Raw genomic sequence first — 24,622 nt, 5'->3', positions numbered from 1 at the left:
GTCGTCCCAGCCGGTGTCAGGTTTTGTTCACTGAAACCCCAGAAAGCGTAGAGCTGACGCTCTCCATTAGCTTCGGCTTTTAAATATTGTCAGGGTAACGACAGGGGAAATCTCCAGCGTGACTGTCAAGGCAGGGCTGTCGCTGTCTGTGTCTCTGCGCTCCCTCAGGTCAGGAACTGTCTTTTCATTTATCAGTTTCCAGTTCTCTGCTAGGTGGCAGTTATCATTTTCAGTGTTGCATGGGAGTCATAGACCACACTGTTTTTACAGGGGAGGAAGGGGTCACTAAGCCCTCCATGCCACTGGTACGCACTCAAGACGAAACCCCCTTTTTTTTCAAAGGTTCGATGTCCTCAGTTGAGGGCCAAGCTGAACTGGATAGTCTGAAGTGGCAGAGGGCTTGAATACATTGTTTACCCATCTCAAGCAGTTTTAGATTGTTAACTGTGGATGCCAATCACAGCCACACTAAAATACGCAAGTCATGCCTTCGCTGCATTCCGATGCATGAGACTGCAGGCCTTGATGACAGTCCAGTTTGTTCACATGCAGCCAGCACTAGGAGGTTAAGAATCTGTTGTGCAGTAGAAAAGAGGATCTCACTTTTTCTATTTTTTTTTTAATGTTCTTGTACTGCACACCCATAAGAGGGCTGATATTTGCACCCAGGCAGCAATCTTGTTAAACACCAGTGTGTAAAACAGATAGTTATACCGATTGAGATAATACACATCTCCTCACTCAGCAGTCCCCAGCAGACCACTCCTGGATGGGAAAACCACTGGAATTAAAGTTTTGCCTCGTTAAGTTGGGACATCACAGGGATTGAATTCCTATCATTCACTTTGGCAGGCAAGGTTGAAATTATAAAAAGCTGCCTCTGAAGTCAAAGCTCCCCTCAGGGTTGCTGGATTGCATGGATACATTACTGGAATTTTTATGTTTCATTTTTCTTTCTGGAAAGAAATTGTGACCGAGAAAGGCAAACAGCTTCACATGGCACTGCAAAATCTCTCCAGCTTTCCACTTCTGACATTCACTGGAATTTCTCTTAATATCCCTCGGAAAAAAGAAGGAAAGCAACCTTATTATTGCCATGGGTAGATTCAGCACAGCTGGCATTGTGTTGGCTCTTGTGATATTTGAATTTTCTGCAGACAAAATAAATCTGCTAGTCTGTCCCTTGCAAAAACTTTGGAGAATTTGCTTCAAATGAAGCTACTTTTCCATCCAGGTCTAATTTGGTCACTGGGATTCATGCCGTTCCCGTGGGAAATCTATTTCAGTAGCTGCCCATTCTTGTGTTGTGCAATAGCTTAAAACATAGCCAGCTACTAAATATAAAAATGAGGGGGCCTCATTCCGTGCGTCAATATTACCACTGAACGGATGTCTTTGTAGTTGTGGGATGCTGGTCCTACGTGCACTAGTGACACCACGTGAAACTCAAAACCAGGCCAATTACCCACACAAAAGCCTGCGGGCGATTGCAATTTGAGTAAAATGCAGCAGGCAGTCCATTAAAGTGGCGACACATGCTTTTGTTCAGATAATAGACTGCTCCTGATAACAAGGTGTGTTGCATTTCCTGACGGCCGTGAAGAGAGGCAGCTTTATCTGGGAACTGAGGAAGTGATTCAGTGTACAGGATGAGCGGACCCCTTCCAGTTCTGACAAGGGTGCGTCGCATCTGGAATAGTGCTGCAAGACTTACACTGAATGCAGATTACTGTACTCTCTATGAAACCTTTTAAAAGATTGTTACAGTATTCCCCAACCAGTTTCAATGAAAGTGATTGCACTGAGGCTGTGTCCTGCTGGGCGTGGACTCCTTTTTGGGTATCATCACGCGACGCAGGTTTGGGAATGGAGCTGAAGGGATGAAGGGGACCTCACAGCGAAGTGTTTAATTCAGTATGAAGAGGTGAGGGGTGCGGAGAGGCTATAATTGACATGGTGCAGACTGGGGGCTGACAGAACAGATCCTGAAAACAGTCCTTAACAGGGTCCTGCTTCGAGGAGACACGTTTCATTGCAAAGCCTCGAGTATCACAGTACACCTCGTCTCTGCTTGCTGTGATCTGTGGCACAGATGAAGAAGCATTGTCTGGAGCTCTGAGCACTGTGTTCGAGGCTTCAACCCTTTCTCTTCGATAATCAAGGAAACGCACAGTACGTTTCAGACACAATGCTTCGAGGAGATGTTTCTCTCGCACTTTTTATATTCAGTTTCTTTTAAAAGCTTGTGCCGTACCAAACTTTCCTTTTGGCCAAAAGTGCAGCATGTGCTCATTGAGGCGAGCAGTGATTGATTGATTCTAGAATGAAGAGTGTTTCTTAATCATCGGAAGAGATGGATGGATGAATCGCTGGTTGGCTGCTGAGATTCTGAAGTGTAGCAGATTATTGATGTGGGCGTCTGGACATTCTGTTACCTAACGTGGCGGATTATTCAGGGACCACCTGGAGGTTGGAGAACAAATAGGGCCCCGGACCCCAAGTTTGGAACATCTGATGCACTCTCAGGGTAACACTTTAAGATACATGGCCCATTTTCTAAAGAAATGAGTTATTGTTAGTAAATTGTCAGAGTAATTCTAGGGTCATTATGCTGTGATTATCATTGCAGCAGTATTTGGTAAATGCTGAATAATCACTGGCATTTGCATTTTATTAATGAGGATTTGAAATGGCACATTATTTATATCTTGCAATGATCCTCTTAGAATGGGGATTGAACCCACAATTGGAGGTGATGTAAGGGTGGTAATCCCTGTGCATGGTTACTGCTGCTGGTGCTGCATGGTAATGTAGGGGGGGTGTCTGAAGTGAGCGAGTCACCAGGATCATTTTAACACCTCCAGAGAAAATGTCAGGAGCTGCAAAGGCGGGTAGAGCAATGAATCAGAAACTAGAGGCCTTACCAAGAGTAATGTGCCCACACCACGCGGAGAAGCCTTCACAGTGACCCCTACCGGAATGTGTTCTCCAGTCTCTAATTACAGTTTGTTAATATTGAGGATTTCATGCGCTGGAGCGTTGACAGACAGTTCCCCTCACTCTCCCCGGAGTGCTTAAAAAAAATAAATAAATGCAACTGAAATATGGATGCATATGTGTCGATTTCCCCAGCTTTTATCTTTACTCTTCCTGGCAAGGAGGCTTTACCATTGTGTTTGTGTGCTGCCTGCCTGCCTGCTCATTATTACATGCGTCCTTCTAAACATATTGAACAGACACCATTAACCCGCATTGTCAGCTAGAGACTGAGCTGGACAGTGCTGTTAATCACCGTGACAGAGCTCAGGCATGGGATACATATCTAACAGCACCGGTGTCCCTCCACAGAGACTGCTCTGCCGTGCCTGAGCAAGCTTTGGATTTTATGAGTCCAGAGTGCGAATGTGAGGCTAGTCCTCCCAGGGAAGCAGAACAGATTTGCTGATAATACCGGGAGATTTGCTGAATGACCTTTTTAATGTATGGATGAGTTTCAAGAGCAGGTTTGATTTGAGGCGCGGTGTGTTTGTTTTTTTTAATATATTCCTGTACTTTTATTGCAGTTGATGTTCCTGCTGCACAGATTGAGAGCAGCGATTGCACTGTTATTGCTGTGCTGGGAAACTCGCAAAAGGCAGTGAATCCTTCGAAACCCAATATAAATAATATTAATAATACTAATAATAAACCAATGGTGTGTTGTCTATCCTGTTCTGAAATGCCTGAATACATGGTGTAAAGCTAGAGCAGGGCACAGCTTCATCACGAGATACGATGAGGCAATGCTCTTCAAGTGCCTCCTTGTAAGAACTCAAAGAAACAAAACTTGTAGAAACTGAAGAATGCGTGTGCTTAGGAAGTAGCCTCATTAAAACCTTCATAATGGTGACGGGAGTTGTTTCCTGTATACAGCGAGTATGTGAATTATGCAATTCCCTTAGCCTTGTCTTGACTTCAAAGAGAAATTCCGTTTGGAACAATGATCCCATGTTAATATTGTGTTTGCTTCATCTTTAAGTAATCTATCACATTACGCATTGTTACCGTGCAGTCCAGTTGCTAGGATGGTGTGCAGATGATTTTTTTTATATAGTAGATAATAGTTGGAAACGCAGTTTCGTGCCGGTAGCTGCAGTAACATTGTGCCTTCTTTGTCCCACCTCTGTGTTCTAATGTATCACTTTTGCAGCAGCACAAGATTCTCTTCAAACTTCAAAAGTAGACTGTATTTCCTAAATGCTAAGGTGATGCATCATCTAATTAATATGCACGATTTGGCCTGGAATAATCGTCAGCCCGTAGAGACAGTCTTTATTGGAAGGGGGTTAATATCCACTGAGCTTCACAAATGGGAGTTGATGAAGTAATGCGTTGTAATTTATCAGAGTTTGTGAGGAGACTGGCCAGTTTCCTGTGAAGAGTTTTGAATGATCAGGATGGATGGTAATGTCAGTCAGATATCTAGTTAATGTTATCTGCCCCTGAATGATTGTTTCCATTAGCCTGGTTCATCATGTTCATCATGCTTGCAGTGTAATTACACAACAGTGGGAGAGCAGAGAAAGCTCTTCCTCTGAGAACATTTGCATACAGACAAAAACACAAGCGACGAGTCTGAATCCGTGTACAGATAAAAAATGCGTAAATAACAGACTGGCCCTGTGGCAATGTGGTGGCATCACAAGTTCTGTACTAAGGAGCTGTGCTAACACTAGGGCTGCTGTAATAGGATGAGTCACTGCTAGACTGGTACCACAGTGTGACCGCTATGCTGTGAAATAGCACACACAGTCACATCACATTCACTACCAGCAATCTTTCAGTCTGCAAAACATGAAGGCTTTGTATTAGCCATTGACTGTGCGAGCTGGAGCTGTTCCATGAAAATGCCAGGCACGGGATTTCTGTGTCAGGGGTCTATCCCAATACAGAGAAATGTTACCTCTCCTCCTCTCTCTCCTCTCTCCTCTCCTCTCCTCCTCTCTCTTCCTCTCTCCCCCTCTCTTCCTCTCCCCTCTCTCCCCTCTCTTCCTCTCTCCCCTCTCCCCTCTCTCCTCTCCTCCTCTCTCCCCTCTCTCCCCTCTCTTCCTCTCTCCCCTCTCTTCCCTCTCTCCCCTCTCTCTCCCCTCTCCCCCCTCTCCCCTCTCTCCCCTCTCTCCCCTCTCTCTTCCTCTCTCCCCTCTCTCTTCTCCTCTCCCAGGCGCGGTGGGGTTGGTGGAGGCTGGGCTGATCCCCAGGCTGGTGTTCAAGCTGACCTCCGAGCTGGAGGAGATCCAGGAGCTCATCTTGGACACGCTGCACTTCTGCCTGTGCGTGGACGCCAGCGAAGCGCTGGCCAGCGAGGCGGTCAGCGTGCTGAAGGAGAAGCTGTCCCACCGTTCCGCCCGCATCCGCAGCAAGGCAGCCCGAGCCCTCATGGACATCAGGTGAGAAATACATTGATCCCCTTCAGTCACTGCGTGTGTAATTGTACCATGTTTCCTATCTATGGATCTATTTTATAATGCATATAGGGTTATTTATTTTTTCAAAGTTTTGGCACTCCATAAAGATTTTATTAACAAGCCGTGAAGCATTCTGTATACCACTGACCAAGTGCTTTGTGTGAGGGGAGTCAGCTGAGAGACACCAGGAGTCACATGTGTGCTGTTTGACATGATCCAGCACTCCCCCTACATGCATAATTAGTGCCGCCCCATGAAAGTGTGTGCCATGACGTTCTGCCCTTATTGAAACAAGAGACTCATAGAAATATCTAGATTTGGATTTTACTCCTGAATAAATAACATTATTTGTTTCTTAGCAGACGCTCTTATCCAGGGTGACTTACAGTTGTTACAAAATATCACAGTACAGATGAGAGCAGTTATGAAATACACTAAAGTCAGCAGTAAAAAGAGCGATTTCAAATAAGAATTAATAAATACAGTAATGAATTACGTTTGAGAGTGCTGAGAGCCGCTGCCCTGTATATTCACCCCCGCTCTTCACAGCCTGGGCGTGCAGGTTTGTAACCTGAAACACACTCTTCCTAGCGTGCCCCTGGAAGGGAAGAACAAGCTCTGTGAGGAGGAGGTCATTCCCATCCTGGTGAATCTCCTGGGAGACCCCAGTCCCGAGGTGGCAGCCAGCGCAGCAGGAGCCCTGATGAGCGCCACTGTCACCACACCAGGTAGGACTGGAGAAGCAGAGAGCAATCCCTTCATCTGCTATTCAATCAGCCCTGCTCCCTGCCCTGACCCTCACATCTGCTATTCAATCAGCCCTGCTCCCTGCCCTGACCCTCACATCTGCTATTCAATCAGCCCTGCTCCCTGCCCTGACCCTCACATCTGCTATTCAATCAGCCCTGCTCCCTGCCCTGACCCTCACATCTGCTATTCAATCAGCCCTGCTCCCTGCCCTGACCCTCACATCTGCTATTCAATCAGCCCTGCTCTCTGCCCTGACCCTCACATCTGCTATTCAATCAGCCCTGCTCCCTGCCCTGACCCTCACATCTGCTATTCAATCAGCCCTGCTCCCTGCCCTGACCCTCACATCTGCTATTCAATCAGCCCTGCTCCCTGCCCTGACCCTCACATCTGCTATTTAATCAGCCCTGCTCCCTGCCCTGACCCTCACATCTATGAAGCCTAGAGGTGTTTTTCTATCCTTCTTTCTTTTTAAAGTTTTCTCAATCCATATTTTATCTTGCAGAGATGGAAATAAGACTCCTATTGCAGAGCAGTTTCACCCGTTCCAGATCACTACAAGCTCGATTAGTTCCACTGTATAGGTAACAAGCCCAGGTGCTTCTTAATAAACGCATAGTAAAAACAGGAATGGATCAAACTGCAAAGCAGTGGGAGTCTTATTTCCATCCCTGTATTACTAATTATAATAGAGTTTTGTGAAAAATCAATACGTTTAATTAAGTGTTGTCAAGCCAGTGGTCCATTCCATGTTTTACCAGGAGCTTAATTAACCAGTAAGAATGGGTAGCTCAGGTGTGGCTTATTAAGCTCCCAGTGAAACCTGGGATGGCTCTGCAGTGGAAGTTTCCCACCCCTCACCCTCACTTTGTTCTGGTTTCAGGTAAGTACGCTGCCCTGAACGCAGACGCCCTCCCCCCTCTGCTGGGGCTGGTGAGGAGCCCCCAGATGAACGTGTGCCTCAACGCCGTCAAAGCCATCACCGTGCTGGCAGAGGCCCCCGAGGGCCGCAAGGAGCTGCTCAAACACCTGGACCTGCTGGAGGACCTGCGGGGCCACGATAGTGAGGTCACGAGGAGGGCAGCGGAGACCGCCATGCGAGTCATCACCTGGAAACCCTGATGGACGTGCAGGACTCCGAGACGCACCGCTCACTCCACGCCACTGACAGCATGAAACACTGAATCATCTGTACTCCCCCGATTCTTTAAGAAATAAAACCAATTCCCAGCTCTGTGTGTTTCTTCTTCCCTAAGGAGTGAACAGCGGTGCTGCTGCACATGCATGATTCTAACAGGGTCAGCTCAGAGATGTGCAAATCTATAGAAGTCTCCTCTTCAGATTAGAGATTAAACTGGAGCTCCTAAATGATTCTCTGAAACTTCCCTGCAGGATTTCGCTGCCCTGGTTTACCTCACAGCTGCTACTGCAGATTGCCAGCTGAATTGGGGCAACGATGTGGAGCAATTTCTACTCGGCGCGCTTTCTTTGCAATATTAAACATCTTGTGGGTCAATGCAGGCCTGTAAAGGGCTCTAAGCAATAAGCAGGGTGGCCAAGCATGACAGATTTCTATTTGTTCAACACGTGTGTTTTCAAACATTCGATGTTCATTAAGGTACTGCAGTGTTTATTTTGTTTTTTTTGTCACACTCCAGGTTAAGAGGTACAAGTGTCTCATTTACTACTCCAGGGCCTGCTGCAGGTTTCATTGGTTCAATTAAACAATTTAGAACAGGGTTGGAACAAAAACCAGGACTGGAGGGGCCAGCTTCGGCTGCCCCTGCTTTAGTGCCTGAAAAGCTCTGCACACAGACTGAGAGAGGATCACACCTTCAAATGCCATCGAATGAATCTGGTGGATATTAACAGAGGTGTCAGCAGGTTCTCTCCTGGTTAAATGCATTAACACAGTAAACAAGGCAGCTGTCGAGAGGCCCGCGTGTGACGGTGTTAATTAAACCCAGATAGATATGCTAGCATGGTTAACAAGGAGAAAAGCAGCTCAACTCAGAACAGATGACCCCCAGCTTAGCCACTGTCTACTAGTCAATACAGTAATTAGACAGGAGTCCTTTAATAACGAGAGAGCATTCATATCAAGCGTGATAAGGCGACTGCATTCCACATTCAGTAGAATACCTTCTCAGCTCTCCAGTGTAATGAAAGCCTTTATTAGGAACTGCAATTACTGAACCCCCACACGTTGATTTAATGTTGCATTAGGATTTTGCATAGGATTCATATTATGTTGCATTAGGATTTGCATAGGATTCATATTTGATCAAACTGGATGTGCAAAGGAAAAAGGAACACTCTTGTGATTTTCCGATATGGCTACAGTTTAAAAAGTTGAATATTTTTTATTTGGAAAATAGTTTATGTAAAATAGTCTGTGAAGCCAAGAAATGACTCCTGTAGGTTGGAAATCAAGAGAATTGAAGTGAAAATCCGCAGACAATTCGACCAATTAAGTCTGCATCGTTCCTGCTGTTCTCGCATGCTTTCTGTCCCCAGGTAAACTCACCCATATGGGAGTCTTTCTGAGCGCCTAGCATGGCACTCCCCCTGCTGGAAGACCACGGAACGACAGGTGCTACAAATCACACTGCTAAAATAATTGAACGCGTCAGAAGTACCTCGCCTGCCCTGCAGCTCTGCCATTGTATCTGGGTGTCACAGATCCCCATCAGAGGCACCTGCCCGCCACCCGACAAACATGCAGCTGTCATTTAGTTAAAATTGTCCAAACAAATTGTATAGTTGTGTAGTTCCAGTATAGTCGAGAGGTTCACAGATGCTGTCTGAACAGGTGTGTCTTGTATGTAACAAGCTCAGGTGTGTTTCTCTAAAGTCTGCACATTTTGAGAGGAGTTATTGTTCCTTGATCTCTCTACGTGTCTGCAGTCTCTAGGCTTTGCACCGATGCAATGCGAGTAATCCCTGCAGTTAAGAAGAGTGAACGAGTCAAACAGCCCTGTGCATGCATGGGGTTAAGAAACACTTTACAGACAAATCCAGAAAAAAAAAATCTATTTGAGATGAGCCACCTTGTTGTCAGCAGTGCTCAGTGGGGGATCACAGCGGTACATTACAACATAAAATCAGGCAATATCAGAGAGAGAGAGAGAGAGAGAGAGAGAGAGAGAGAGAGAGAGAGAGAGAGAGAGAGAGAGAGAGAGAGAGAGAGAGCGCTTTATCCAGGTCCACAATCCATTACAGAGATCCGTGTCTGGAATGTTTTTTACCATAATGAGCTCTGGAGAGCAATTCTAGCCTGTTGCTATGGAAACAGCAGCAGTTGCCATGTGATGTCAAGGACAGATCTCGACTCCACCGCAATGCTGTTCACTGCAGCCAGGGGATTCCAGAGCGCACTCGGGTGGGCTGGCACTGCTCTCCAGGGACACCGTGTCCAGCCTGGGAATCGTGCTAACTGAAGGCAGCATGCTGTCACTGCTGCTGGGCTTTGTGAAATCACCCTTGAATGAAAGGCTTAGGTACGGGTCATAGGACTGTGACAGGTGGGGGAGAGGGCTGCTCCTTCAGCTTCACGATGATCAGAGGGGCAGTGAAACGCTGCACCTGTAGTGAAGTGCGGATTGCGTTTTTCATCAACATGCAGAGCCTTTGATAAGAATGACAACTGAGAGACCCATCAAGTGTCAGATTCCTCATTCAGGACAGGCTACTTTGTCATTTTTGTTTTGGGAGCATTTTGAGCTGGCATCTCCCTGTTATTTAAATGTTCTCTTTAACTATATTGTTATGATAACTCACTCTAATTCTGTTACCCGCACAACTTCAGTCTAAATGTACCGGATCAAATGACATAAATACAGCTTGTGTTCTGATGTGTTCAAAGAAACATGTTTTTGGGTGAAAACTTGAATTGTATGACATCATATTGCAGCAAGCAGTCTGTAACTGAGGACCAGTATGGTGTTACAGAATGTATATATGTCACTTTTATACATGTAAAACAACACGTATGTATTTTACTGTGCAGGCGCTACAGAAAGCAGTGAACTGCACTGTGGGTGTTTGCTTCTGTGTTATATAAACTAGTTCGAAATGGCCTTCAGTACCACCCATGACTAATCTGACCTCAAACCCAGAGCCCTGAAACAGAGGTGCTGTGGGATCACAATAGATTCTCTAGGAAAGGGAAGAGGTTTACTCTGGGAAGGAATGTTCACATGACTGGACGGGATCGGGGTTCAACGTGTGCGCTGGGCAGGGTGTGCAGACTCCCCTCTGCTCCGCCACTCACCCGGTAAGCCTTCAGTTCAAATGCATGTATTAAACCAGCATGCACAACCCTTGAGATAGTATAGCTTTCTTTAAAAGCGCAGAGTGAATAGCGGCGCTACAATTACAATGTAATCCCGTGCACAGAACACACCCCTCCTAATTCTAATCCCGATCTAAATTACTTCTTCAGCAGCATGCAGTGTGTTATTGGCTGATGTCTTCATGATGTCACAATATAGTTCACCAATCGCTGCAAAGTGTTTGCGCCTTCAATTCCCAGTCGGACACCCACAGACAGCCACGCCCAGATAACATTCAGGGTGCGCTGACTGAGATAATTCTGCGCAGATTCTGTGCAGAGTCTGACCGGTTTAGCCAATGGGTGCGTTCACGGAGATCGTTCTTAGAAGATCATTGGCTAAATTAATATTTTGATATATTTCAGGTGTCGTACAATAGCAGTACCTGAAATGTAACGTCTATTTTAATGGATGACATGCATGGAACTTTCTTTGACCCATTAGTTAACAAAAAACACACACAATGTTTTTAACCCGTGTTAGTGCTGTATATGTTTTCTGTTACTAATGTTATCAGCATAAAAAAACAGCGTGAAAAGAACGAAGATCGCTATTTATTTCTGTTTCCCTAACCCTCAAAAATGACATTTTAATGGGACACTTCAGTCAAGACGCGGTCTGAACTTCCAAGTGAGTGAGATGCGGGAATATTCTGCTCAAACGCATGGTCATTTTAATTTATTTTGGGGTGAGAGTGAGACTGTCTAAAGTGACACCAAAAAAGTCACGAAAAATGCGTGAGCCTTGACATGTGCAGCGACCGCAGTAAACGTTTTAATGTGTCCGTACTGTTCTTTTTAACGGCTTTCAAATACTTAAAATTACTTCTGCTTTGGGTTCACCCCGGTCACAAGTGTGTGTTGTACTGCTATTGAGTTCCGTTGTTTCAGATCGGAAGAAAAACTATGTAACACCGGCTGTGTGACAGCAGCCCCAGTGAAAGCCTGGAAAAAAGAGTGGAGGCAAAAATCGAGGGTACAGTGAAATAAAAATATAAAATCAACAGCAAACAGTCGGAATAAAATCAAATCAGCGATGGATGGCAAGCGACATTTCTGAAAAGTGAAGCGCTCCGACCTCGAGCCCTGCATTATACTCACGCAGGTAAACAGAGCGAACAATACAATGTTATAAATAACAATTCTGTATAGCTCACGGTACTTTAACGTAACTTGGCATGGCATGTTTTCAACGATTTTGTAATGTAATGACTGTTATTGTCTGGGACTGACAGCTGTCAAATGTTCCACAGCTAATAATAATAGTAATAATAATAATAATAATAATAATAATAATAATAGTAATAATAATAGTAATTGTGGAATTGCAATAAAAAACCCTGACCTATTTTCAAAACAGATTAGTAAAAGTGGAAAATGCAGCCCTGAGTAAATTGCTAAGATATCTCTGGTGCATTTCTGTGTGCGTGATATTGAGAGCCTCTTAAAAAACGTGTGATGTCCGCCTTGCACTGAAGCTGCTGAAGTATTGCACGTTTAAAAGTATCTCAGGTGCACTGTTTCAGCCGCGTGTATTTGCACATGATTCAAGTGTAATCTTGTGCTCTTTCCTCTGTGTTTTATGTTAAAGCTGCGTGTGACAGGTCAGGTCCTAAACGTTTTTGTTTTGGTTTCCTTTTGTTGCAGGCGGCTGATCTTGCATGAACTGAAGTGCCCCCCACCCCCTCGGTACAATCCTCACTCCTGGGATCGTCTTCACGTGCCCATCGCCATGCGGACCAACAAGGTTTACAAGCTCGTGATTCACAAGAAGGGGTTCGGAGGCAGCGGTAGGTCATGCACCCCCCTGTCCCGCTTCTGTCAAACTGAAGATACCCAAGGCTACAGCTGCATTAGAGTAGAAAACATTTACAGGGATGGAAATCAGACTCCTGTTGCACAGCAGTGTGGTCCATTCCTGGATTTACTCCCAGTTTAATCAGACACACCTGCATTGAAACCTGGAATGGGTGAAACTGCCATGCAACAGGAGTCTTGTTTGCACCCCTGATTTTAGGCAGTTTTACTCGCACATTGGAGCCCTGTGTCTGGCTCTGTGTGTCGCTGTAATGTGTGATTTTCTGGCCTTGGCGGGGAGGGTACAGTATGTGTGTTTCTTACACAGCCTGTTTCTTCTGTGTGTTTAGATGACGAGTTGATGATGAACCCCAAGGTGTTTCCTCAGGTCAAGCTTGGGGATATTGTTGAGATCGCACATCCCAACGATGAATACAGGTACAGGGACTGCGTCTAGAATAGTGTTAATCGAACGAGTCCACAGCAGAGCCACACTAGTTTTCCCGGGTTTGCCATGTTTATTAATATGTTTCCCATTCCCCACTAGTCTTTACGAGGCTTACCTTTGCCATGCTTTCACTGTGCTATGCTTTTACTGTGGGAAACTTTCTTATAAGGGAAAATTGTTCATCAGTTAAAATGGCTCCAGGGGGGGGATATACTGCAGATGCGCTTCAGTGTAGCTCTATTTGTTCAATATGTTATCATTTTTTTATTTTATAAATACATGAGTAAATGAGTACAAGTATATGATCTGATCTCTTTTGTTTTTTAGTCCGCTCCTGCTGCAAGTAAAGTCTCTCAAGGAAGATCTTCAGAAAGGTAGCGGCACAGCTGCTGTGTTTACTTGTGTTTCAGCGTTTGCCTTTGTAAATGACGTGTTGTAACTGTGCGCTGTTTGCTTTCAGAGACCATCAGCGTTGACCAGACCGTGGCCCAGGCGTTCAAACTAAGACCGTATCAGGATGTCTATGTTAACGGAGTTCATCCAGAGGTCCGTTGTTCTCGCATACCCAAATCTGACAACAGAATAAACTGGAACATTCAGAATGTGATGGGTATTTTATGACAGTATTAGCTAGACCTTAGTAGTCGTGCTTGCTTTTAGATAATCTGAAATCGCTGCTAATAGATTTGTGGTGTGGGCTGTGCAATAATGGGAGGGGGGTGACCAGGCTAGTAATATATGGGCTACCAGCTTGGCTCAGTGAGCTGCTCACTAATGCTGTACGCGGGTCTCCTCAGTCTTTCTGTTTTAGGCTTGCTCTGCTGCAGATATGACAGAAGGTGCAAGGACCCATTGTTTCTAAATGCCCTTAGCAGAGAGTGCCCTTGCCAGCCTGATCCACAGAGCTTTGTCATCTTCATGAAGAGCAGTCGGGTTGCTTACCCGGGCTGTACTCTGCAGTTCATCATTTCATCAAATACTCTAATCAAATAGTCTCAAGTGCTGCTGCACAGATGTTGAAGATTGCATTACTCACTGTCAAAGCTGTCAGCCCAGAAGGTTGTCCAAATTCATTTCAATTCAGTTCAGTTATGCTAAGGGCATGCAGTTTGAATACAGAGTGCCAAAAAGGGCATAGGGGGTTTTCAATACTCAGCACTGGAGCTCTTCAGAGCACACCGTTTTAGAAAGGAGTAAAGATGAACCGGTCCATTAGCTGTTGTAAATGGTTCTGAAGTACGCAGAGCAGTAAGCACTGGGGATGAGGATTAGGGCAATGTCTCTTCAGGATTATTCTGCATGATTGTTGTTTAGTTTTGCTCTGACGTGTAGAACATGGTCCTGACAGGGCTGAGCCAGAAGCCAAGCGTTTGATCCTATTTGTAACTCATATCCACATTGTATCGCATGGAAACACTGGAGTATATTTTCAAAGCATTTACTTTTTCAAAGGGGAGAAAATGCCATGCAAATGATACAAAACTGAGCAGCAAAAAGCTTCAGAGGGCTTAAAACGGAACGAATAGCAGTGATTACACTGTTTGCTTCTAGTTTTGTAAAATAAGCACCATTTTTATCCTTTGTTAATTAATGACTGGAGCAGACCCTTTGAAAATAGAGCCCACTTTGCTTAAACAGTACTTGAGTCTGGTTCTGTTGCTTGAACTGGGATGTGTTACGTAACTGCCTGACTGTACCCAGTACTGTTGTCCCTCCGCTTTCACAAACACTCTATTAAATGGCAGTGGTGCAGTGCTACATTTCCCCTTATTCTGTGTTTCCCAGGATGTGACCCTTGACCTCGTGGAGCTGACCTTTAAAGACCAGTACATCGGCAGAGGAGACATGTGGCGCCTAAAGCAGAGCCTGGTAAGCTTTCTCTCCTGCCGGGTGCACAGGGGCTCCCAAATCTCAGTGGGACCTCCAATTTTTACTTGAAATATATAATTAACTCTGCATTACGAAGACACATCCGATATTTCAAATCAATCCAGTAAAACTCAGCCCTCTCGCAGTCCCACCTCTGCAAGGGGGATACCAGCGACTCCAGTTCTGGAAGTAAACCTTTGAGGATCTTTGTTTTGTGCATGAGGTTAAAACTCTTTATTGAATGATTTCATAAAGCGTTGTTTTTTTTTGGTGTTTTTTTTTTAATATAATTTCACGTTTCAGGTCAGCACGTGTGCCTACATCACACAGAAAGTGGAGTTTGCTGGAATCAGGTATGCTTGTTTTTCTGATGCTGTTACTAATGACGTTTTTTTGTTCATCTGTTTTACTAAAGTGTTGTTTTTTTTTTTTTTTTTTGTCCAGAGCGCAAGCTAGCGAGTTGTGGGTGAAAGGTGAAAAGGTGACATGTGGCTACATAAGTGAAGAGACCAGGGTAAGAGGGACTAATGGACATTGCCTTCCAGCTTTTAACAGGCAGTGGAGTGTGACTGATGCCAGTACAATTACATAGCAAGGAGTAAAATGCGTTTTGTCCTGTAAACAATATTATTGACATTTGATGTTTGATTAAGGGGCTGCTTTCCAAAGCCTTTTACTACAAAGAGTAACAATCTGTTACAAAACTAGAAACAAAGTATTTTTAATTGAAGTTTTGGGGGGGAAAACCTGGAGTCATTTACAGTTTGGAGTAAAAGTCTTGAAAAGTTTGTCCTTGTGTAAAAACAGATTTAAACAGATCCGGTGCACATTCAGCTCAGTGCTGTGCGCTCCTTGCGATCAGGGTTTCTCACAGTAACAGCGTCACGCGTCGCCCTCTCTTGTTCCAGGTTGTGTTCCGCTCCACCTCAGCCATGGTCTATATCTTCATCCAGATGAGCTGTGAGATGTGGGACTTCGACATCTACGGTATGAGGGCTCTGGGGCCACCAGGAACTGAAATGGGGTTACAGGAAACTTGATGAGTTCAGTGACTCGACGAGAGGACTTTTTCAAGGTCTTACATTTCAGACCGTGAAAAAGACCTTTGTGCTTGAACTTAATGCGTTTATTTGGAGCATTTCTAAATGTAGCGCTCAGTATTAATGGCTGGTTTCACAGCCCTAATCTTGGACTTCCTAATGTAACCTTAGCAGTTCAGAAACAGTGCTGATCAGGGTCTGTGAAACCCACCCTGAGCGTTTAGTAGTTATGGATGGTGAATGTGACAGGTATTGGAGTGATTTGAAAAATGCATGAAACCAGGTTTGTTTGTGTGTTTTTAGGCGATCTGTATTTTGAAAAAGCTGTCAATGGCTTCCTGTCAGACCTGTTTGCTAAGTGGAAGGTAAGCATGGATGGCCCGTCATGATATATCTGTATATAGTTGGTCACTGCTCTTGATGACCGTGTTGGTGTCTCGCCTTGCCAGGATAAGAACTGCAGCCATGAAGTGACGGTGGTCCTTTTCTCCAGGACCTTCTATGAAGCAAAGACCACAGGTGAGGTGAATTCACAGCTGAGCTGCTCCAGCTGCTTGAACAGCGCCTGCTCTGGGCACTGCTGCAGTACTGTACCTCACGATGTAGTTTTAAAAGATGAAGCCGCATCTGATTTGATGCTTGTTTTTAGACCGAAAGAGAGCAGGAAGTGAAAGAGAGCAGGAGACGCGGTTCCCTGTCTCTGATTTTGTCCATTCCCTGAGTGTTTGAGGTTCCGGATGCTGTTGACCTTGGCGATGCGTTCTCTCTTTTTATTCTCTTTTCAAGAGGAGTTCCCTGAGGCCCATCGCTCCTCCATTCGGCAGGATCATGAAGGCAGGTTCTATGAGGATTTTTACAGGTGACAGCTCTGATAATCTAGCTCTGCACTCGCATACAGTGTTTGCCATATTCTACTGCAGTGCAATCTGAGAGAGAAGCGTGGCGCACGACTGTTCCCAGTAAACTTCTCGTTGCTCATTTCAGGGTTGTGGCTCAGAACGAGAGACGGGAGGAGTGGACAACGCTGCTAGTGACCATTAAAAAGCTGTTTATCCAGTACCCAGTACTGGTGCGACTCAAGGTAGCAGGTAAGGGCATTCAGAGACCAATTTGCATTTTGGATAATTTTTGATTTGTCAAATTGTAAGTAAAATATATATATTATCAACAACTTTTGTTGATGTCATTTTTAGAGGCCGTGACTTGGTTTCACAAGGAAAATGGTATAAATAGTTTTGCAAAGGCTTGATGGAAGATTTCGCTTGATATTCAGATTTTGAGCACATTGCATCCCTCTATGAGTCTGAAGGTCAGTGTTGATTGTCTCTAGGTGGCTTTCCCAGCGGACACAACTCCACTGCAGCAGAAGGAAACTACTTGGAGGCCATCAACCTCTCCTTTAACGGTGAGTAACCAGTAGGAAAGCTCTCCTTACTCTTTTTGCATGGCTGAGTTTTTCAAGACCATTTTCATTGTGCTACTTTTGTTTCTCAGTGTTTGATAAGCATTACATCAACCGGAACTTCGACCGCACTGGCCAGATGTCTGTGGTGATCACGCCTGGGGTGGGCGTGTTCGAGGTGGACAGGCTCCTCATGATCCTCACCAAGCAGCGCATGATCGACAACGGTGAGACACTGTGCCATTGACACCCATTGGAACCCATTGGAACCCATTGGAACCCATTGAAACCCACCCATTGAAACCCATTGGAACCCATTGACACCCATACCACCCATTGACATCCATTGAAACCCATTGAAACCCACCCATTGAAACCCATTGGAACCCACTGGAACCCATTGAAACCCATACCACCCACTGGAAACCATTGAAACCCATTGGAACCCATTGCCACCTATACCACCCATTGAAACCCATTGAAACCCACCCATTGAAACCCATTGGAACCCATTGAAACCCATACCACCCATTGGAAACCATTGAAACCCATTGAAACCCACTACCACCCATTGAAACCCATACCATCCATTGAAACCCATTGACACCCATGCCACTCATTATAACCCTGTACGTGGTCTCTTGTGAAAATACTGCCAGAGGTGTCAAACCAGTCAGCCAATCATTCCATATCCGCTGTGTTTCAGGGATCGGTGTCGACCTGGTCTGCATGGGGGAGCAACCTCTGCATGCAGTCCCACTCTTCAAGGTACGTGAACCGAGAGTCAGGGCTATTCGCTTGATTAGCCCTGTGTGTACAGGTAACAAGCTCAGGTGTGTCTTATTAAACTCAAAGCAAAACCAGGAGTGGATCAAACTGCTGTGCAGTGGGAGTCTTTATTTCCATCCCTGAGGTTTGTATCTGATTTTTAATATTTAAACGGTGGTGGTATTAAGATCCACCACTGCTCAGATCAATTGACTAGACCCCTGATTGAGTCTTATTGCTTCAGTGAAGTCTTAGGGAAGAATTGTAGTTCTGAAGAAATGCTCAGTATTACAGACACTATATAAATATGTGGTATAAGAAATGCATCATTGCATCATATTTCTGAAGACCTGCACACTGTGATATATGTATCCTCCTTGTTTCTGAAGCTACACAACCGCACTGTTCCCGGAGACTCGCGCCTGGGAGACGACTACAATCTGCCTCACTGGATAAACCACAGGTTGGGGAGCAGCTTGCACACAGCTAGAGCACACTCCTGAACCGGCTCAAGCTGTACCTTCTCAGAAGGCCATTTCCCAGCCCTGCTGCTTTTGTTGCATAACGTTCTGTTAGATTAGTCTGAACGGGAGTGTATTTAAGTATTCCAGATGTTTAAATCTCTATCTATCTATCTATCTATCTATCTATCTATCTGTCTATCTGTCTATCTATCTATCTATCTATCTATCTATCTATCTATCTATCTATCTATCTATCTATCTGTCTATCTGTCTATCTGTCTATCTGTCTATCTGTCTATCTGTCTATCTGTCTATCTGTCTATCTGCTTCGTGCAGTCAGGCTGTACAGTCTATATGCAATCTTTTCTCCAGTTATATTCAAGGTATTCTTTGTGGCTTTCCTGTTTTTCAGTTTCTACACGTCGAAGAGCCAGCAGTCTTGTAACTACTTCACCCCGAGAATCAAGCTGGCTGGAAAGAAGGTAGGGGTTTGTATTCACTGGCACCACTTTGCCTTTCATCACTGCGGTCTCCATGCTTTACATACAGGCTCAGTGGTAACTGAGCTATACTGTTAGATACTTCAAGAAACACTGCAGGTCATATTGGAACACCACTGATAGTTGTGTAGAATACAGCTTGTAGTAAACCCTGATATTGATGTGATACAGCCATCTGGAATCCATGTGTATCAGAAAGTAATCTAGGACAGTAATGGACCTGTGTGGCATTCTGTACGCTTGCAAGCTGATTTTCACCCACTGCAGGTCAGAGCGGCTGGTAAGCCTACAGTGAGCTCTCACCTGTTATGGGGTGGAAGTCGTACAGAACCCTATACTGTATTGTAGATGTCTGTTTCTGTTTGTAATTCCTCTTTGTGTTCTGTTATCTGATTTAAGGTCCCAGTTGAAAAAGGCAAAAACGGCAAAGACCAGGGTGAGCAGTGGTCTGTGGCTTATGGATAAACATTCTTGTGTGATAACTGGTGAAGCAACAGTGCATGTAGACATTGTAAAGAGTCCTTGTGTTTTTTTAAACGCATTCTGTAACCCTTGTAAAAGTCTACCATAGTAGAAGTGTAGCAAAGTGTAATAAAGCATAGTGAAGGCATGGTAAAGCATAGTGAAGGCATGGTAAAGCATAGTGAAGGCATGGTAAAGAATAGTGAAGGCATGATAAAGCATAGTGAAGGCATGGTAAAGCATGAGCATAATGCTGAATTAGCGTGCATGTTTTCCGTCGTTGTTATAAGGGAACGGCCCATGTGATAAAGCGTGTGTCTCACTAGTGGGGAGTTTGTTTTGCTGCTGCTGCTGCTCCAGTGTAACCCGCTGTCTCCTGTTCAGCTCTCGCTGCTCCCAAGGAGTCGGAGAACAACCTCCCTATCCAGGTGGATTACGATGCGTACGACGCCCAGGTGTTCAGACTGCCAGGCCCGTCTCGAGCACAGCGGAGCACCAACTTCAGGTACCTGTGTGTCAGTGTCCCTGTGTGTGTGTGTGTGATGTGTGTGATGTATCTGTGTGTATGTGATGTGTCTGTGTCCCTGTGTGTGAGGGTGGATCTGTGCCTGTGTCTGTCTGTGGGTGTCTATGCATCTCTCCTGTGCCTCTGTCTGTGGGTGTCTGTGCATCTCTCCTGTGTCTCTGTCTGTCTGTGTGTGTATGTGTAATGTCTCTGTGCCTCATTGTCTCATTGTCTCTGTGTCTCTGCTTGTCCAGGACGGTGCGTGATCGGGAGGCCAGCACCCGGAAGAGCTCGAGCTCGTGTGACGTGTCGAGCAGCCCCCCCCAGCCCGGCAAGCCCCTGCCCCTGGAGGAGGTGCGCAGCCAGGCCTCCGACGACAGCCTGGGCAAGATCTCCAACATCCTGCTCATCCCCCGGCTCCACCAGCACCAGTATGAGGTCAGCAGCTCGCTGGGCTACACCAGCACACGAGGTGAGAGCACCCCCAGCAGAACTACAAGGCAGTGCATCCTCGGACATGTTATTATTATTATTATTATTATTATTATTATTATTATTATTATTATTTATTCCTTAGCAGAGGACAGAACCCCTATAAAAGTGTACCACGGTATTTTTAAGGTAAATGTGCATTTTCCCCCCATGTTTTTCCCATGGTTATGCTATGCATTTACCATAGTTTACCCTGGTTTGCCATGTTTATTAATATGCTGTACCATACCTCACTATTCTTTACAGTGCTTACCTATGCTCTACCTTGCTTTCGCTATGTTTTATTACACTTTGCTGTGCTTTTACTATGGGAGACTCTTATAAGGGAAAGGACATGGAGAGTGGAGTTAGTTTGACGTGTTGTACACACGCTGAAGATGGTGCTTTGGTGTTTAATGGACTGTAACAAACTGTATTAGTGTTTATTGTGACTAATGGTCTATAACTCCCCAAGGACACCCTTAAACATGTGCTGGTGTATCTGCCTCTACCCTGGAGCAAAAAAAACTAAAGAATATCCTAGTCTGGGACCTTAGAATTTTAATTTTTTCTGTTGAAATGTTTAGCATACTAGAGTATATGATAACGTAGCATTGCTAAGTCTGTAATCCTTATAAAGCAATTGAATGTGATGTGAGAAGAGTTAAGACTTAAGGAGGATCTCTCTTCATTGTCTATCATTATCTTTCATGGTGATACCATGTATTCTAGATGGTAAAAGGCATGCTCCTGTTCATCGGGTGCTGTGGGATCCCTAGAAACTGTGTTCTGGTTCTGATTGCCGCTGTGCCCTTGCAGATATCCTGGAGAGGATGATGGACGCTCAGACTCGAGACTCCAGCGCTCCGGGCCGGTTCCACGTGGGCAGTGCCGAGTCCATGCTGCACGTGCGGCCGGGGGGCTACACCCCACAGCGCGCCCTCATCAACCCCTTCGCCCCCTCGCGCATGCCCATGAAGCTCACCTCCAATCGGAGGAGGTGGATGCACACCTTCCCAGTGGGTAAGCAGCACTGTCCACACACAGACCAGCTCAGTGCTTTGGGCTTTTAAGAACCCAGAATTACCTTGACCCAGTGGATTCACACCTTTCCAGCAGGTAGGCTAAACTCTCGTTACACAAACCAGTTAATTGCTTTGGGCTGTAGGAACGCAGCATCACCTTTTTTAAAATTACTCCCAATCGCAGGCAGACAAGAACTGTGCGTGCGTGCGTGTGTGTGTGTATCCTCTTTGTTACATAACTGTAGCTCTGCATTGTGTTTTGCAACTTCAAAAGAAAAATACTGCCATCTCCTGGACAGTAAAAAGAAGGCAAGCTCCCCTCTGACCTGATGTTTCTGTTTGGCTTCCCTGCCTCCTTCCCTACTTCCCTCCTTCCCTACCTCCCTGCCTGCCTCCCTGCCTCCTTCCCTGCCTCCCTGCCTCCCTGCCTGCTTGTTTCCAGGCCCCTCCGGAGAGGCAATTCAGATCCATCACCAGACCCGGCAGAACATGGCGGAGCTGCAGGGGAGCGACCTGCGAGACCCCACCCAGTCCTCCGCAGAGCTGCTGGAACTGGCCTATCACGAAGCCACCGGCAGGTTAGCCCCGCCCCATACTGACCAGAAACTCCCCTCCCCTTCTCTCACTGGCGCCCCCTGGAGAGAGGAGGATGCTGGTTCAGGATGGCTTTATGTATTTATTTATTTATTTATTTATTTATTTATTCATTCATTTATTTTTAATTTTCTGGATAATGAGGTCAGGTTAAGCTTTGTGATGTGTGCTGCTTGCTGTTATTACACAGTCCAGCAGTAGCTGGGTGATGCTTTTCTCTCTCGTTCTGGTTTTTCAAACCCCTCGCGGCTGCTGTCTAGACGCACTGCCGTTCGTCAGCAGGTGGAGAGCGGCCCGTACCCGGGATGTGGAGGGATGGACGAGTTCACCAGCAGCCCAGCCAGCAGCCACAGCACCGGTGAGGGTCCGAGGTGGGGTGGAGAAGGGTGCAGAGGGGGCCTGAGCAGGGCAAAGAGGGACACCAGCATGTCTTCAAAATCAAAAAAAAAAAAAAAGTATTTATTTCACTGTCCAACCTACATGAAATACAGTGAATTAGCGAAGGACCTTTCCACGGTAAAGTATGTGCAGTTTACTGTTAAACGTTATCGAATAGTTAAATGCCAGTGAAGCACTGTCTATAGAAAACTAAAAATAATATCTCAATAACTTCTATTGTAAAACTTTATAAGAAACCCTGTACAGTGTAGCGCACACGTTTTTTGGTTTGTGCTTCTTGACTAAGGGGCTGATTTGATCAGCCTGTTCCCTGCTGGAACAAGCAGTGCATTTTACAGCACAGAGGAATCGTGCCATTTGAACATTTGTTTTTTCTCCACTGCAGGGACGCCTGTAAACCGGGGATCCTCTTTCGAAGACTCAACGTCCAGCAGCCCTGACCCAAGTGAGTGGGGGTCTCTGTTCCAGTCTAGGAGCCATACGGGGGTCTAGCTGTTAAAAAAATATATATCTGAGATCATTAGATCAGGATGTGCACAGGAAGGGCTATTCTAGTCCTGGTATGTGTTCCAACCATACCCTAAATAACCTGAACCAATTAAACCACTATGTGGGTCTTTAATAGATTGCATTGGTAGCCTGTGAAGAATGGCTCTTGAGGACTGGAGCATGCCTTTTAAGCGCAGTCTTTGAAATATCTGCATATACAATGCCTTGCTGTGCCATACCTCCATCGGCCACTGCAAATGAAAGTCTGGCTTAGCTTCCCGGCTGCTTTATGACTGAAGGAGATACGATCGCAGAGGACGGAACCTCTTCTTCTTTAAGCCTGTGTGATTGCATTATGAGATAGTCTCTTTATCCTCATTTATTGTGCATCAGAGCATTCTCGTCTGTACAAGCTGAATGATTCACTGGAAGCCCTTTAAAGCCCAGCATTAGGAGCTGTGCAGTAGCAGAGATGTCAGCCCTGATATAGCCAGGGCCTCAGGAAGCCTTTTTTTGCTGTTGCAATTGTGGTCTTCCTGCTGTATGTCTGTCTGAAAATCCGGGCCACAGAACAGAGTCTCTGGGGTCCTCCAGTGGGGCTGTCCTGCATCTCTTTGTAGAATCCACTCCTCTGTGTTCCAGCAGTCTGTTCTCCCTGCATGCTGGGGACTCTGTAGAAACTCCCTATCGGTTTACAGAAAGCACGCCGGGGATACGAAGCGCACAGCTCTTACCTGACCCTCCTGTTTCTCACGCCGTTTCGTCCCATAAGATGAGGCGATATCTTTTTCTCTTTCTCTTTCTCAATGACCTTCCTACTGTCACCCTTTTGCCTGCGCTCAGCAGATTAGAATCTCTAACTCCAGCAATTGCGAAATCACTGCAATCATTTTCTTTTACAGCTCCTTCATCTTCTTGGTTCAGTAACCATGCAGCGGTTGCTGTAAATTGTGTGTGTCTCTCTGTTTATAGATCTAGATGTATTTATCTTCACACCCTTTCTCTAATCAGCTGCTCTGCTGTGAATGCCGTGGACCTACGTGAGGTTTAAAGTGTCTCTCGCTAATTGCACAAAATCAATTCTGAAATGCAAGTTAATTTACTCGGATGCACGCGTAATTGGAATGGCATGCTGTAGTTTTTTTTATTAAACAAACTAATGACACCGCTCTCCCTCTCTTTCTCTCTTCCTCTTCCCCTCCTCCTGCTTTTTATCTTAATCCCCACCCTCCCCACACCATCCTGTCTTCTTATGATTATATTATCATATATTCTCTCTACCCCGTGCTTCCTCCCTGGGACGCCCCCCTCCCCCTCCCCCTCCCTCACCTGGATCCTGCTCCCTTCTCCTCGCTGTGCCCTGGCTGTTTGTCCTGGCTGTGTGCTCTGGCTCTCTGAAGTTCTGATGCTGTCTGCTCCCCCTGTAGTGCCCAGTTTCTGTTGCACAGTGGGGGTAGACTGGAAGTCTCTGACCACACCGGCCTGTCTACCCCTCACCACCGATTACTTCCCGGACAGACAGAGCCTCCAGAACGACTACACCCAGGGCTGCTACGATCTGCTCCCGGAGTCCAACCTCGACAGGTTTGTATCGGGGCACTGAGAGCGCCTCCTAGTGGACTGCCAGGGCGCTTCATCTCCTAACCCTGTAGAAATAGAATCGCAGTACCAGTACAGCTCCAGGCGTGGAAATCGGACTCCCATTGCATAGCAGTTTGATCCATTCCTGGTTTTACTACAAGTTTAACCAGACACATTTGAGCTTGTTACCTATACGCAGTGTGGCTAATCAAGCTCCTGGTAAAACCTGGAATGGGTGACACCGCTATGCAGGAGGAGGAGTCTGATTTCCCATCCCTGCA

General features: G+C 45.7%; 2 protein-coding genes across 7 annotated transcripts in view; both read left to right on the top strand.

The window, feature by feature from the left end:
* LOC117428078 (radial spoke head 14 homolog) overlaps positions 1-7,428 on the top strand; it is a 54,891-nt gene extending 47,463 nt beyond the window's left edge. For 2 of the 3 annotated variants that reach the window (XM_058994280.1, XM_034901797.2), the window contains exons 5-7: positions 5,201-5,426; positions 5,994-6,172; positions 7,078-7,428. In XM_058994280.1, coding sequence (XP_058850263.1) covers positions 5,201-5,426; positions 5,994-6,172; positions 7,078-7,316 — 644 coding nt within the window. In that variant the 3' untranslated portion in view covers positions 7,317-7,428. The remainder of the gene's footprint in view (positions 1-5,200; positions 5,427-5,993; positions 6,173-7,077) is intronic. The other variant, XM_034901798.2, reaches the window with a different exon arrangement.
* A 3,505-nt stretch (positions 7,429-10,933) lies between these two features.
* Positions 10,934-24,622, top strand: part of LOC117427831 (GATOR complex protein DEPDC5-like) — a 28,974-nt gene continuing 15,285 nt past the window's right edge. For 2 of the 4 annotated variants that reach the window (XM_058994268.1, XM_058994265.1), the window contains exons 1-26: positions 10,934-11,632; positions 12,175-12,317; positions 12,675-12,762; positions 13,100-13,146; positions 13,233-13,318; positions 14,558-14,641; positions 14,945-14,994; positions 15,086-15,155; positions 15,550-15,628; positions 15,985-16,046; positions 16,131-16,200; positions 16,468-16,540; positions 16,666-16,769; positions 17,012-17,086; positions 17,176-17,310; positions 17,790-17,851; positions 18,241-18,314; positions 18,728-18,797; positions 19,215-19,251; positions 19,662-19,782; positions 20,037-20,254; positions 21,073-21,276; positions 21,721-21,856; positions 22,133-22,230; positions 22,657-22,716; positions 24,161-24,344. In XM_058994268.1, coding sequence (XP_058850251.1) covers positions 12,260-12,317; positions 12,675-12,762; positions 13,100-13,146; positions 13,233-13,318; positions 14,558-14,641; positions 14,945-14,994; positions 15,086-15,155; positions 15,550-15,628; positions 15,985-16,046; positions 16,131-16,200; positions 16,468-16,540; positions 16,666-16,769; positions 17,012-17,086; positions 17,176-17,310; positions 17,790-17,851; positions 18,241-18,314; positions 18,728-18,797; positions 19,215-19,251; positions 19,662-19,782; positions 20,037-20,254; positions 21,073-21,276; positions 21,721-21,856; positions 22,133-22,230; positions 22,657-22,716; positions 24,161-24,344 — 2,345 coding nt within the window. In that variant the 5' untranslated portion in view covers positions 10,934-11,632; positions 12,175-12,259. The remainder of the gene's footprint in view (positions 11,633-12,174; positions 12,318-12,674; positions 12,763-13,099; positions 13,147-13,232; positions 13,319-14,557; positions 14,642-14,944; positions 14,995-15,085; positions 15,156-15,549; positions 15,629-15,984; positions 16,047-16,130; positions 16,201-16,467; positions 16,541-16,665; positions 16,770-17,011; positions 17,087-17,175; positions 17,311-17,789; positions 17,852-18,240; positions 18,315-18,727; positions 18,798-19,214; positions 19,252-19,661; positions 19,783-20,036; positions 20,255-21,072; positions 21,277-21,720; positions 21,857-22,132; positions 22,231-22,656; positions 22,717-24,160; positions 24,345-24,622) is intronic. The other 2 variants (XM_058994267.1, XM_058994269.1) reach the window with 2 other exon arrangements.

Source organism: Acipenser ruthenus, chromosome 21 (assembly GCF_902713425.1).
Source record: "Acipenser ruthenus chromosome 21, fAciRut3.2 maternal haplotype, whole genome shotgun sequence".
Classification (NCBI taxonomy): Eukaryota; Metazoa; Chordata; class Actinopteri; order Acipenseriformes; family Acipenseridae; genus Acipenser; species Acipenser ruthenus.
Note: the sequence above shows the minus strand (reverse complement) of the source record. Positions and strands in the feature narration are given on the sequence as shown.